This window comes from Schistocerca cancellata, chromosome 2 (assembly GCF_023864275.1).
Source record: "Schistocerca cancellata isolate TAMUIC-IGC-003103 chromosome 2, iqSchCanc2.1, whole genome shotgun sequence".
In the NCBI taxonomy this organism is placed as follows: Eukaryota; Metazoa; Arthropoda; class Insecta; order Orthoptera; family Acrididae; genus Schistocerca; species Schistocerca cancellata.
The window spans coordinates 13,456,451-13,469,202 of record NC_064627.1 but is presented as its reverse complement, the minus strand read 5'-3'; the positions used below and the strand labels follow the sequence as shown (position 1 = coordinate 13,469,202).

At 42.4% G+C, this 12,752-nt stretch overlaps 1 protein-coding gene across 1 annotated transcript in view; it reads left to right on the top strand.

The window, feature by feature from the left end:
* Nucleotides 1-12,752, top strand: part of LOC126161311 (E3 ubiquitin-protein ligase CHIP) — a 154,366-nt gene that overhangs the window by 117,824 nt on the left and 23,790 nt on the right. The window contains exon 6 of the mRNA XM_049917065.1: nucleotides 10,888-11,004. Within this exon, the coding sequence (XP_049773022.1) occupies nucleotides 10,888-11,004 (117 nt within the window). The remainder of the gene's footprint in view (nucleotides 1-10,887; nucleotides 11,005-12,752) is intronic.

The window sequence follows — 12,752 nt, the reverse complement described above, 5'->3', positions numbered from 1 at the left end:
GATAACTTGAAGTGGGTTTTTAGCCTCTTAATGTGGTTTAGCAGGTTGTTCCTATCAGATGAAAGATTGTTAGCAATGTTTTGGAAAGCACAGAGCAAGCAATTCCGTTAACAATGTAAATGTGGGAAGAACGTCTGAAAGAAGTGGAGGAAAAATATCACTCTCGTATGTTTTGTTCTGAGATTCAGTCAATTCTCAGTAATAAAAGGTTTTATCACCTAACATTGCAAATGTTAAATACAAGAACAAAAAAATACAGAAAGGTTCTCTAAAAAGGCAGTTGCATCATTTCATAGAGATTTGGCGTGTGAGCTCTCTTACATCCATCAACCCTTTGTACGTGGAGACAAAGTCACACTGTACGAGGATTGTCGCTTCATAGCATGTTCACAGCAATGAGAAGGTTGCTGTAGGAAAATAATGAATGGTAAAATGCTCAAGGATAATATCAGGGTGAAATATCATTAGTGAAGTTGTTGGTTCACTTAAAACACATGATTAAAGTGAAAAACACTCCATTCTGGTGTCACTGACAGCATGCGGATAAGAAACACTAAAATAAGATAACTTTTGTGGCAGTAAAAAGAATCTTAAAGAAATTGTTGCCTAGAGCAACTTAAAGTAAAAACTGAAGGTGATTTAGATGAGCTCACAGCGCAATTTTGCCTAATGTAACTACAAAATTTAAGGGAAAGTAATCACGTGATTTGGTAAAAACAAGATGAATGGGAATTATCACAACAGAAAAGATAAACAAGATTAGTTGACCATAGCAACCAACTCAATGACCAGAAATACGTATGTGTTGAAACAACAGTTTGCATGTGAGTTTGGAAATATGTCGGTGAAACAGAAGGTTTTGATGTACTGACTCCGAGGCTGCAGTTGCAGCAGCAGTCTTTGAGAATCATTCTGTAGAAACCGACTGACCCAACCGCATCACTACTTCACTTCACTGGACAGCAGCAGGTTAACTAATTATGCAGTAACTGTCCTCTCTCTCTCTCTCTCTCTCTCTCTCTCTCTCTCTCTCTTTCTTTCTCTTTCTCCCCCTCTGTATGGTAGGGAAAGTCAGATTTGTGCATTATTCTGAGCACAAGTTACAGCCAGGTGCGGGCCGGATTGCAGTGAGTTACGCATACCAACAGTTGCGAATTACAATGGAGGCCACAGGGCTGTCAGATTGCTGAAAGAGTATACGTAAGGGTTTTGCATGTCACGAATCACAGGCAGAGGGGGCCCACTGGGCAACCTAGCATGTTAAGAGTACGTGACGGGAAGCGACAGGTATGGCAAAACAGAGGCGCACAGCCGCACATAAATAGGCGCGGGTTTCTAACGGGATTCATTCAATTGTGGCAGCTCTCCCAGATGGTGGGACGTGTCACACCACCAGCTACACGTAGCAGTAGATGGGGCACCAGAGTTCCAGTCCACAGCGGGTCGCCGGTTCGACCCTCTGAGACCGACGTGTGGACCGTAGACAGTCAGCCAGTGGTGGGCCACTCTTCGGCTCACTGCCACGGGCAGTCTTCCAGGCTCCGATACGCACCAGTGACATCCAGGGCGAGGGTTGTAGATTCGGCTGCGGATTGCGGGCATTTGTTGTCGCCCCGTCCTAAGCCACGCCGGTGAGGGAACACGGCGTGGACCATCTTGCAGCTGTCAGCGGGCCGCTCGGCGGCTCCTCGGAACGGCGCCGAGGCAACGAGGACAGGGATAGCTGAGTCGGCAGCCGGCGCACCCTGACGCCGTCGGAACTCCGCGGCTGGCCACGGCCGGCTCGACATAGCTTTGCATTGCACAGGCCGCTGGGGTGCTTCCTCAGCATTGTGGGGCCCTGTGACGCAGATGAGGTGTATGAGGGCACTGTTGTTGGAAACAATAAATCATTTGGAAAGCTCGGACGAGTCTCTCAATACGGTGTCTTCTACCTCTTCCCGCTGATATATTCGGTGGCAGAAGTTGCCACTATATTTGGTGTCAGAATAGCGGACGTCGTCTGTCCAGTACGACGTTCGAGCCCACCGCCTGCATTACAGTCACAAGATGTGGTTAGTTTTGACCAGTTTTGTTTTGAGTGTTGGACGTTTTGAGTATGGCCTGCCAGGAGCCCCATTTTAGATGTTTTGTGTAGGCTTATTATTTATTTATTTATTGTCAGAATAAGTGTATTCAGGGCAGTGAGATTTTTTTTTTCCCCTTGGCATTTAATTACTTTTGTATTGTTCTGAGTATGATGTTACCGAGTATGATGATATTGAGGTGTAGGGAGTCGGGTTATTCTTGTACTTAAATATTTTGTTTCAGGAATAACTGGGAACGAAAGCAACACAATGGCAGAGTCAGGGACGCGAGGTGTGTCGGAACCAGAAGCGGTACGGATTTTGTTGGAAAAAGGAGAACAATCGACAGCAGACAATACGCGGTTGAGAAATGAATTAACATCTAGAAGTGCGCGGGAAACCACATCTGATCAATCATTGTTGCCTTGGGTGCAGGAGATTGATCCAGCTGCCGCGAGTTTGATTATTCCGTTTTCTGGCAAGCCATCTGAGGATGTGCATGCAATTGTGGAGGACTTGGAGACTTCAGCGGTGATAAATGGTTGGTCTGATGAGCAGTTGTTACATATAGCCAAGATTAGATTAATGGGTGAAGGGAAACATGTAAGGTGTTCTGAGACCTTAACGAAGGCAGGACAGTTTAAGCAGTTAAAGGAATGGCTTTTACAAAGGTACGAAAAACAGAATAACGCTTGGTACATGTCAAAGAGACAGGGGGAGATGGTGGAGAAATTTGCAGACAGGATAAGGGAAATTAATGAGTATACTTATGAGTTGGGTCAGAGCGATGACGCGAATAGTGTTCTGTTGCATGAGGCCGAGCAAAGTGCACTTGATGTATTTTTGAGAGGGTTACCGGTGCACATGTCACAGAAAGTGCGTGAAGGGCTCCGAAAGATTTGTATTCAGCCATTCAGCCGGCAATCCAATGTGAGGAAACAGACATGGCAACAGGGTTACGTGATAGACAAACAGTGTTTACAGTGGGTATAAAATGTTTTGAGTGTTGTCGTACGGGACATGTGCTGAGGCAATGTACCCAGTCACCAAGGAATAAAGGAAGCGGCGGAAATCGGCAGTGGGGAGGTTGGAGAAGTGGAGATAGGAGAGGTGGACAAGCATTAGATAGCAGAGGGGGCCCAAGACCCACCTAAGGGAGCTCCTGTTTAATTTCAATGCTACGAATATGTATGCAGAGTTGGAATGTGCAGTGGTAGGATCCGTAGGAACTAAAAGTTTAAGATTTTGTTGGACATGGAGGTGCAAGTGTCAGTGGCTACTAGGAATATAATGGGACGAAGGAAGCTAGACCCACCACATTATAGGTTGTGTGGAGTAGGGGCTAAGTAGGTCACGCCTTTGGGGTTGGTGACAGTTCACTTGCGAATAGAGAAAGTCCGATTTAATGCATGCATGGAAGTAGTACCACGGGTAAGCGAGGGCTACGACGTGATCCTAGGAGTAGATTTCTTGCATCAACATCATGCCAAAATTGACCTTGGACAACGAACTGTGGAACTTGGTGGAATGTTGTTTCAGATAGGGGAAACTGTTGTCAATGCAGAGCTGTCGCGAATGGTGTTAAACGTAATGAACAAACCAATTGAACCGTGTACATTAGCGTTAAGGCTTAATTCGGATCAGTGTGTGTCTAGTAGCACCGGGAAGTCGCTTTGGGTAAGTGTGAAGTCAAATATACCTGCGGGTACAGTATGTGTTATTGAACCATTGCAGGATAATGAAGTTTTGGGTCCATTGGGTTGTTTTGTGAAACATAGTGTTGTACGTGTACAGGAGGGTAACGACGGGCGAGTAGTTCCCGTGAACGTGGATAAGTTTAGCTCTGTAGATGCGAATTTGAGGAAAGGAGTTTTAGTAGCAAATTTGGATGTGCCAGATGACGAAGACTGGCGTTTGAGAGGTAGGCGAAATGATCAACCACTAACTGCCGATAGAACTGCATTGCGTGACAGAGATAGCATATGGAAGAATTATTGTGGGCATTTAAGGATTTGTTTTTTCCACAAGGGCTGTTACCAGCAACTCCATTAGTTCAACATAGGATACAAACAGGGAATGAAGCACCTCTTTACCATAAACCATACAGAATACTGAGGTATTTGCAACCAATTGTGGAGGATTTCATTGATCAGCAGCTTGCGGATGGTATTATAAAGCATAATAATAGTTGCTGGGAAGTGAGCATTGTCGTTGTGCCTAAAAAATATATGGATGGAACTAAGAAATACAGGTTCTGTTGTGACTACTGATACCTCAATAATAACACAGTAGCAGATGCATACCCCATTCCAAACATTCAGAGACTTTGGATCACTTAGGACAGTGCCAGTACTTTTCTGTGATGGATTTGACAAATGGTTATCATCAGTTAGAGGTGGCTCCAGAGGATTGTCCGAAAACTGCTTTCTGTACACCTGGAGGCCATTACCAATACATTAGAATGCCATTCGCTTTGAAAAACTCTCTGGCAATGTTTCAGAGGTTTCTAGACAGTGTCTTGAGGGGTTTGAAACCACGGCAGTGTCTGTTGTATTTGGATTACATTATAGTGTTATCAAGTAGTATGGAACAATATAGACAGCGGTTAAGGGAAGTCTTTATGAGGTTCAGAGCAGCTCGTTTGATGTTGAGCCTGGAGAAGTGTCATTTTGCTTTAGAAGAAGTCATATTATCAGTAAGGATGGAGTGTGAACAGATCCGAGGTTGGCACATGCTGTAAGAGATTTTTGGGAACCGAAAACAATTAAGGAAGTGCAGTCATTCATCGGAATTTGCAATTTCTATTGAAAGTTCGTGAAGGGTTTTGCAGATTTAGCACAGCCGTTGATACGATTGTTACGGAAGGGTGTGAAATTTGAGTGGACAGAAGAGTGTGAGAAAGCGTTTGACAAAAGTGTTAACATCAGGTCCGGTTTGTGTGTTTCCAGATTTTGAAAAGCAGTTTATACTAGCATGCGATGCATCGAATCGAGCATTAAGGTGTGTTCTTAGTCAGGAAATTGATGGGAAAGAACATCCTGTAGCCTATGCGTCTAGGTAGTTGAATGCAACAGAGAGAAATTACTCAACAACAGGGAGGGAGATGCTCAGCGTAATCCATGGAATCAAATATTTTAAATGTTATTTATATGGGAGAAGATTTCAGGTTGACAGATCATGCTGCATTGAAGTGGTTGTTGGGGTTGGAGGATCTGTCCACTAGACTCGCTAGATGGGCTGTGAGCCTTAGTGAATTCGACTACGAGGTGGTGCACAAGCCTGGGAAGAAGCACGGTCATGCGGATGCACTAAGTAGGAAGGTGGCAAAAGTAGAGATCATAGGTTATGACCAAGCAGTATGGCAAGAATTACAGGATGCAGACAACGATTGTAAAATGTATCGGACACAGCCACAATTTAGTATGTACGATGGTCTTCTGTGCAGGGAAGAAACGAAGGGTCAAGGGTAGTAGTGCCAGTAAAGTTGAGGGATGAGGTTTTAAAGGAAGCACATGATCATGTGTTATCTGGTCATGGAGGGTGTAGAGCAATGAATAGGAGAGTGGTGGAGAGATATTGGTGGAGAGGAAGGAAAGTAGATGTAGATCAGTATGTCAAGAATTGTATACCATGTGCGCAGAGAGCAGATTTGAGTCTGAAACAGATACAGCTAAAACAATAACCGGAAGCGAAATGTCCATTTTCCTTGCTGGGGATTGATGTCTTAGGACCTTTCAGGCAAGCACCATCTTGGAACAGATTCGTTCTGACAATAAACAGTTTTTTGAGGTATGTGGAGATGGTGGCTATGCCAAATCAACAGGCAGCAATGGTCGTGCAAGCATTAGTAAACAACTGGATTTTGAAGTTTGATGATGTACCGGAGACAATTACTGACCAAGGGACCAACTTCATGTCAGATTTAATGAAGGAACTGTGTAAATTGTTGAACGTAAAGAAGTTGAGGATGAGCGCGTTGCATCCGCAGGCCAACGGAAGGACAGAATGGGTACACAGAACAATTGGGAAAATGCTGAGTTTTTATGTGGATTATCACCACCATCAGTGGGACGAGTATTTGAAGCATATTGTGTGCGCGTACAATGCAAAAGTCCATACAAATACTGGTTTGTCTCCATATGAGATACTGTACGGGCGAAAAATGCCATCAACATTTGATTTGGTGAGGCTACAGAAAGGAAGGACCGGTGAATCTGTACATCAATTCACAAGGACAATTCGGGATGTTTGTAAACGGGTACAAAAGGTGAATGAATACAAAGGCTTTGGAAAGGCAGGAAGATGCAGCAAAGCGGAAAGGAATTTTAACGCAGTATAGAGTGAGGCAATGGGTAATGCTAGTTAAGAGTTAGTTAAGGGTCAACCCTGGGACCAGGTCTTTCAGAAGAGGGGAATTATGTAGCGGCACCACTGTTTAGGATAAGGAAAGTCAGTTTTGCGCAATATTCTGAGCACAAGTTACAGCCAGGTGCCGGCCGGATTGCAGTGACTTACGTGTACCGACAGTGCGATGTAGAATAGAGGTTACAGGGCCGACAGATTGCTGAAAGAGTATACATAGCTGTTGCAAATCACAGGCAGAAGGGGCCCACTGCCCAACATAGCACGTTACGAGTACGTGACATGAAACGGCGCATGTGACAAAACAGAGGCACGTGGCCGTGTATAAATAGGTGCGGGTTTCTAACGAGATTCATTCGAGTGTGGCAGCTCTCCTGGACGGCGGGGCATTACACACTGCCAGCTACACGCAGCAGCTGACGGGGCACCAGTGTTCCAGTCCACGGAAGGTCACCGGTTCGACAGCTGAGGCCGATGCGGGGTCTGTAGGCAGTCAGCCAGCAGCGAGCCACTCTTCTACTCACTACCACAGGCAGTCTTCCGTGCTCCAGCACGCACTGGTGACATCCAGGGCGAGGGTTGTAGATTCGGCTGCAGATTGCAGGCATTTGTTGTCGCCCCGTCCTAAGCCATCCCGGCGAGGGAACGTGGCGCGGACCATCTTGCAGTTGTCGGCGGGCCGCTCGGCGGCTCCTCCAAACGGCGCTGAGGCAACAAGGACAGGGACAGCTGAGATGGCAGCCGGCGCACCCTGACGCCATCCGAACTCTGCAGCTCGCGAAGGCCAGCTCGACACAGCTTTGCATTGAACGGGCTGCTGGGGTGCTTCCTCGGCATTGCGGGGTCCTGAGACGTAGACGGGGTGTACAGGGGCACTGTGGTTGGAAACAATAAATCATTTGGAAAGCTCTGACAAGTCTTAATACGAAGCCTTTTATCTCTTCCCGCTACATTTGGTCATCCTAATACATTCAGTGGCAGAAGTTGCCACTACTCTCTCTCTCTCTCTCTCTCTCTCTCTCTCTCTCTCTCTCTCTCTCTCTCTCTCTCTCTATCTCTATCTCTCTGTGTGTGTCAGACTCGAGGGGAAGTCACCAAACAGGATTTATGTAATAGTATTAAAGGTTTAAAAACAAAAGCGGAAAGGATATCTAAAAAGTAGAAAAAACTTTGATGTAGGAACAATAATCTTATATTTAATTAAGATGTTACATGCCAAACTAGTAACCCAGTAGAAACAAGGTGAATGTGCCGTTCAAAGAGGTACATGAAAACCACAAGGTGCTGTATAATCAAATCTCAGACACACGTGTGTGTGTGTGTGTGTGTGTGTGTGTGTGTGTGTGTGTGTGTGTGGAGACATTAGAACAAAATAGAGATTTCGATAAAGTAATACTGTGGCTAGTTTGAACAAACACCTACTGGAACTAGATGAACCAAAGGTGAGAGAGACTTGAGATCACTAGCACAGCCATCAACTATGTGGACAATATTGCAGTACACCAGAAGGAATTTATAAAGTTCAAAATAGATGTTTCTATACGCCCAGTGAGAGTTTTGGAGCAATTTAAGAAAATGTTACCCAAAGGTTCGGCAGGTACCACTAGAACTAAATTTATTTTGAAACATTTGCCATCTGTGTTTGCAGAAGTTATTGAAAAGGCTGTGTATGTAAGGATAATTGATCATTTTATATCACACGATTTGCTATCAGATGTACAGTTCGGCTTTAGAAGTCGTTTAACAACTGAAAATGCTATTTCTCTCTTCTCTGTGAGGTACTGGGTGGGTTAAATAAAAGGTTTCAAACGCTAGGCATATTTTTTGATTTAACTGAGGTGTCTGATTTTGTTGATCACAGAATATTGGTCCAGAAGTTAGACCATTACGAAATATGGGCAGTAGCTCACAATTGGTTCACCTCTTACTTTAGCAACAGGCAGCAAAAGGTCATTCATTATTCACAGTGTTGAGAATGGCTGTGATGTGGGGTCTGAGTTGAGTACGGTCAAGTGGTGGGTGCCCCAGGGATCAGTGTTGGGGCCACTACCTGTTCCTTATTTATATAAATGATATGCCCTTTAGTATTACAGGTAACTCCAAAATATTTCTGTTTGCTGATGACATGAGCTTGGTAGTAAAGGATGTTGTGTGCAACATTGACGTGGTTTCTAATAGCGCAGTTCGTGACCTAAGTTCATGGCTTGTAGAAAATAAACTACCACTAAATGACAGTAAGAGTCAATTTTTAGTTTCTAACAAACAATTCAACAAAACCTGACGTTTTAATTTCACAGAATAGGCATATGATTAGTGAAACATTTGTAGGTGTTCAGATAGATAGTAAAATGTTGTGGAAAGCCCGTGTTCAGGATCTTGTTCAAAGACTGCCATTTTTACTATTCGAAAAGTATCTGAAGCGAGTGATCGCTCGACATGAAAATTAGTCTACTTTGCTTATTTTCATTTGCTTATCTCATATGGTATTATATTTTGGGATAACTCTTCCCATTCTAAAAGGAAATTGGCTCAGAAACGGGCGGTTCGGGCAATAAGTAGTGTAAGTTCACGAACCTCTTGTTGACCCTTGTTCACAAGTCTGTGTATTTTGACATTGGTCTCTCATATATAATCCTTACTGTCATTTCTTGTTAACAATATTAGCTTATTTCCAAGAATAATCAGTTTCACTCAGTTAATACTCGGCAGAAATCAAACCTGCATTTTGATTGGACTTCCTTAACTCTTATGCAGAAAGGTGTACAGTATACTGCTGCAGCCATTTTCAATAAGCTACCATTCGAATTCAAAAATCGTAGCAGTAATCCACACACTTTCAAAATTGAAACTGAAGAGTTTCATTCCTTCTATTCTGTCCTTGAAAAATTAAGCTCATTTTTGTATTGTTGATTGCGTTTACTTAAACTTATGGATTGACTTTTTTCGGGTTCATAAACATTTAATTTTTATCTGTTATTACTTTTATGTTGTAATTTCATGTAGTGACATGTTCCATGACCTTGGAGACTTGCTCCTCAATTTGGTCCTATGGAACTTGATGTGTAAATAAAAAATAAATATTGTAGGAAGTATGTAGTAGATAGGAGTCCAGGGATTGCCAGGGTGAGGAGTGTATTGGACTTAGGGAAGTGTTTCTGGAAAAGGCCAAGGGATTTGAGAAGGGACTGGTGATTGTGTTGAATTTCTGAAATAGGATAGCTATGGAGCTTATAGGTGGGCATGACTTGACAGCTGTAGGAGCCCATCAACCTGGTAACCCCTGTGGCTTGTAACCACAGTGGTGGAGCCTTTTTCGGCAGGTAGTGTTATAAAGCCTGGATCAGTTTTTAGGTGGTGGTTTGCAGTTCTTTCTGAGGATTTGACATTGGTTTTCATGTAGAGGGGTTTGGGGCTGATAGTGAGGGGAGGTTTTTGAGATTATGAAATTTTGGTATCAGGGGGTGATTCAGTGCAAGTAGGGGTGGATTATGGTTGAAGGGAGTAAAGTAATGCAGAGTTCAGTATTCATTTTGAGTTGAGTGTGATTGGTAGTGTTGGTGGCAAAAATAGGTTTCCACTGCTAGGACTGGGAGGAGGAGAGGTGGTCTACAAGAAACCCAGCATGACTGAATTTCAGGAGGAGCCATATTGTTATTCCACCATATGTTTTCCATTGTTTGTAAACATAACTCGAATATTCACCTACAATTGTTAGGACAGGACAGTTGGTCAGTTGTGGCCTTGTTGAAGAAACCGTCTCAGTATTTGCCTTAAGTGATAAAAGAAATCGGGATGGCCAGACACAGCATGGGCCTCCATCCTCTTTAATCTGAGACTAGTGTCCTGTAAATACAATCATTGTGCAAATTTTGAATGCTGATGTTCAACATGGAATCCTAGAAGAAAGTTACCATTACTCTTCTTCGTAGTCCTTACATTTTTGTAACCTTATGCAACACCCTGCACAGACCTTTCTAGGCATTTTTCAGACTGTAGTACTGACCTGGATGCCTAGTCAAACTTACAGTGGATGGATTCATGTTTTCATCACTGGAATATCTGTTGTGGTATGTTTAAAAGAAAAGTAGGGTACTCTGAAGAATAACAATTTCTGGCCTGTATCATTCTGTATTTAATTTGTAGAATGTTGCCTCAGTAGATCACTGTCTTCTATGGTGCTTGTGAAATTCAGCCAAATTGACTTCAACTGTAGAAGCCTATCATTATGCATTAGTGTAAGATCTTTAATTCATTTAGAAACAAACGTAACATTTTAGATTATATTGGGATAACCACACTCTTAATTCATATAAACAAATTATCTATCCAGATCTAAAACTATAAATTTGTTCATTTATAAGCGATGCTGTTTTTGCCACTTTTATTATTCTTGTGAAGTTTATGCCACATATGTTATATGTGAAACCTGAGAATTATGTCTAATAGTTTAATTTTACAGAAGCGGGATGTTCCAGATTATCTGTGTGGAAAAATAAGCTTTGAGATCCTTCGTGAACCAGTAATCACTCCTAGTGGTATAACTTATGAGAGGAAAGATATAGAAGAACATTTGCAGGTAAGCTAGTTCTATATTACTAAAATGTATTTTATTACTTAATTCTTTTGAGCAATATAAAACCATTATTTGGATAGATGGTTAAAACTGGAAAGGTGGAGGAAGACGGAGAAAGAAAATGAAGGCTGTTAGTGCAAACAAAAATGCCAGAAATATCAGACCACAGTACTATACCATTAATGAACAGGGAATGATATAAATAATTATTCAGTAAATACAAGTTAATACAGAGCTTGATAACTTTTCTTGATGAAGGTTCTTTCTGATAAAAAGATAAATTAAATTGTACAGTGGAGCATAAGATATCAGAATGATACTTGTGAGATGTTGCCAGCATAAGCTATGTACTGTAAATTGAATGTGTTAGTATTTATACAAATTGCAAAAGAGCTCATAATGTTTGCAGTACCAGAATTTCCTTTCCTGGAAGTCTGAGAAAAACCAAAGATGAAATATTTTAAACTGGTGGGCAAGTGATGAAAGTTATTTCAAGTACGGCCTGAGAAAGGATGGATAAATAGAAATTACCAATTATTTTTCCTTAGTCATCTCTCTTGTGGATTTACTACTGGAGTAAGTGCTCTGCTGTTATTGTCTACATTACCCACAAGATGAGAGGATAATGTCTGCATTCATGGAATAAATGAAGCAGTTGTTACCATTGCTGCTCCTGAATACACTATGTCGTCATTACTGTCAGGCATTTCTGTTCCACAACTACACAGAGATTATTAAAGAGTTTCTTAAGAATATTTCCTCATTCAGGATAATCTACTGTGCAAACTAACACACTGATTAGCACATGGGATTTGCATTATCTGAGACCGGGCATTTCAATTTATGTTTATCATAATTTCCTTAAATCAGTTTGGATGATCTCTGAAAACAGAATGTATATTACCATCTGAGATATATTGATTCTCAGGTTAAGTACTAAATAACAACTCCTCAGATAAAAAGATTTTTCACTGTATTGTCATCAACAGGGTTCCTATGGCCATGTCTTCGTTCACTGTCAGGTTATGTTGTTAATGGAAGCATGATGTGCTTTCTTGCTTAGAGACCACCTTCACAAAACATTTACAGACTGTTCCAGTTGATAATTTGCATCCTGTTACAGCTTGAAAGACTTGTTTGGCTGTTTCTATCTGGTGTCTGTTATATCAGGTGGTGAGCAAAAGCTAATGCTTGTATCTGTCAGTACTGCTGTGAGGTAACATCACTATAATCCCTCGCTTTGTTTAGAATTAGTGCATTGCTCTGAAGTTACTCTACTGTGGCATTTCAAAATTGTTAAGGCTTTCATGGCCACTTGTTGACAAACTGCCTATTGGCTTCTATCTCGGGTTCTTCAGCCGACGTTCATCTAATGATTTCACTGACGAGTGGCTGGCATTGTCGAAGCTTCACCCTCCATTGCTGGTGGTGAACCGGAGCCGAGCTCGCGGCCGCAGACTATATGTACCTGGCGCGCCAACGTCCGAGGGCTTCTCAGCGGTCATTTCTGGTGCAGTTCTCCTCTTGCTACCTGTGACGGTTGTTCGCTGCAGTATGGGAAGCCAGGATCTGTTTACCTTAAGGTTTTCCTCTTTCTTGTTGAAGGTGTTCGCGTGTTTTTGGATTTCTACAGGAGCAATGGGTACTCCACAAATTGTATTAGAAGTGTAACAGAGCCAAACACTCGGTGAAGTAAGGAATCAGAAAAAGAAAAGTTTTTTCACCTCCCGCCTATCATAGTATTTGCAGTG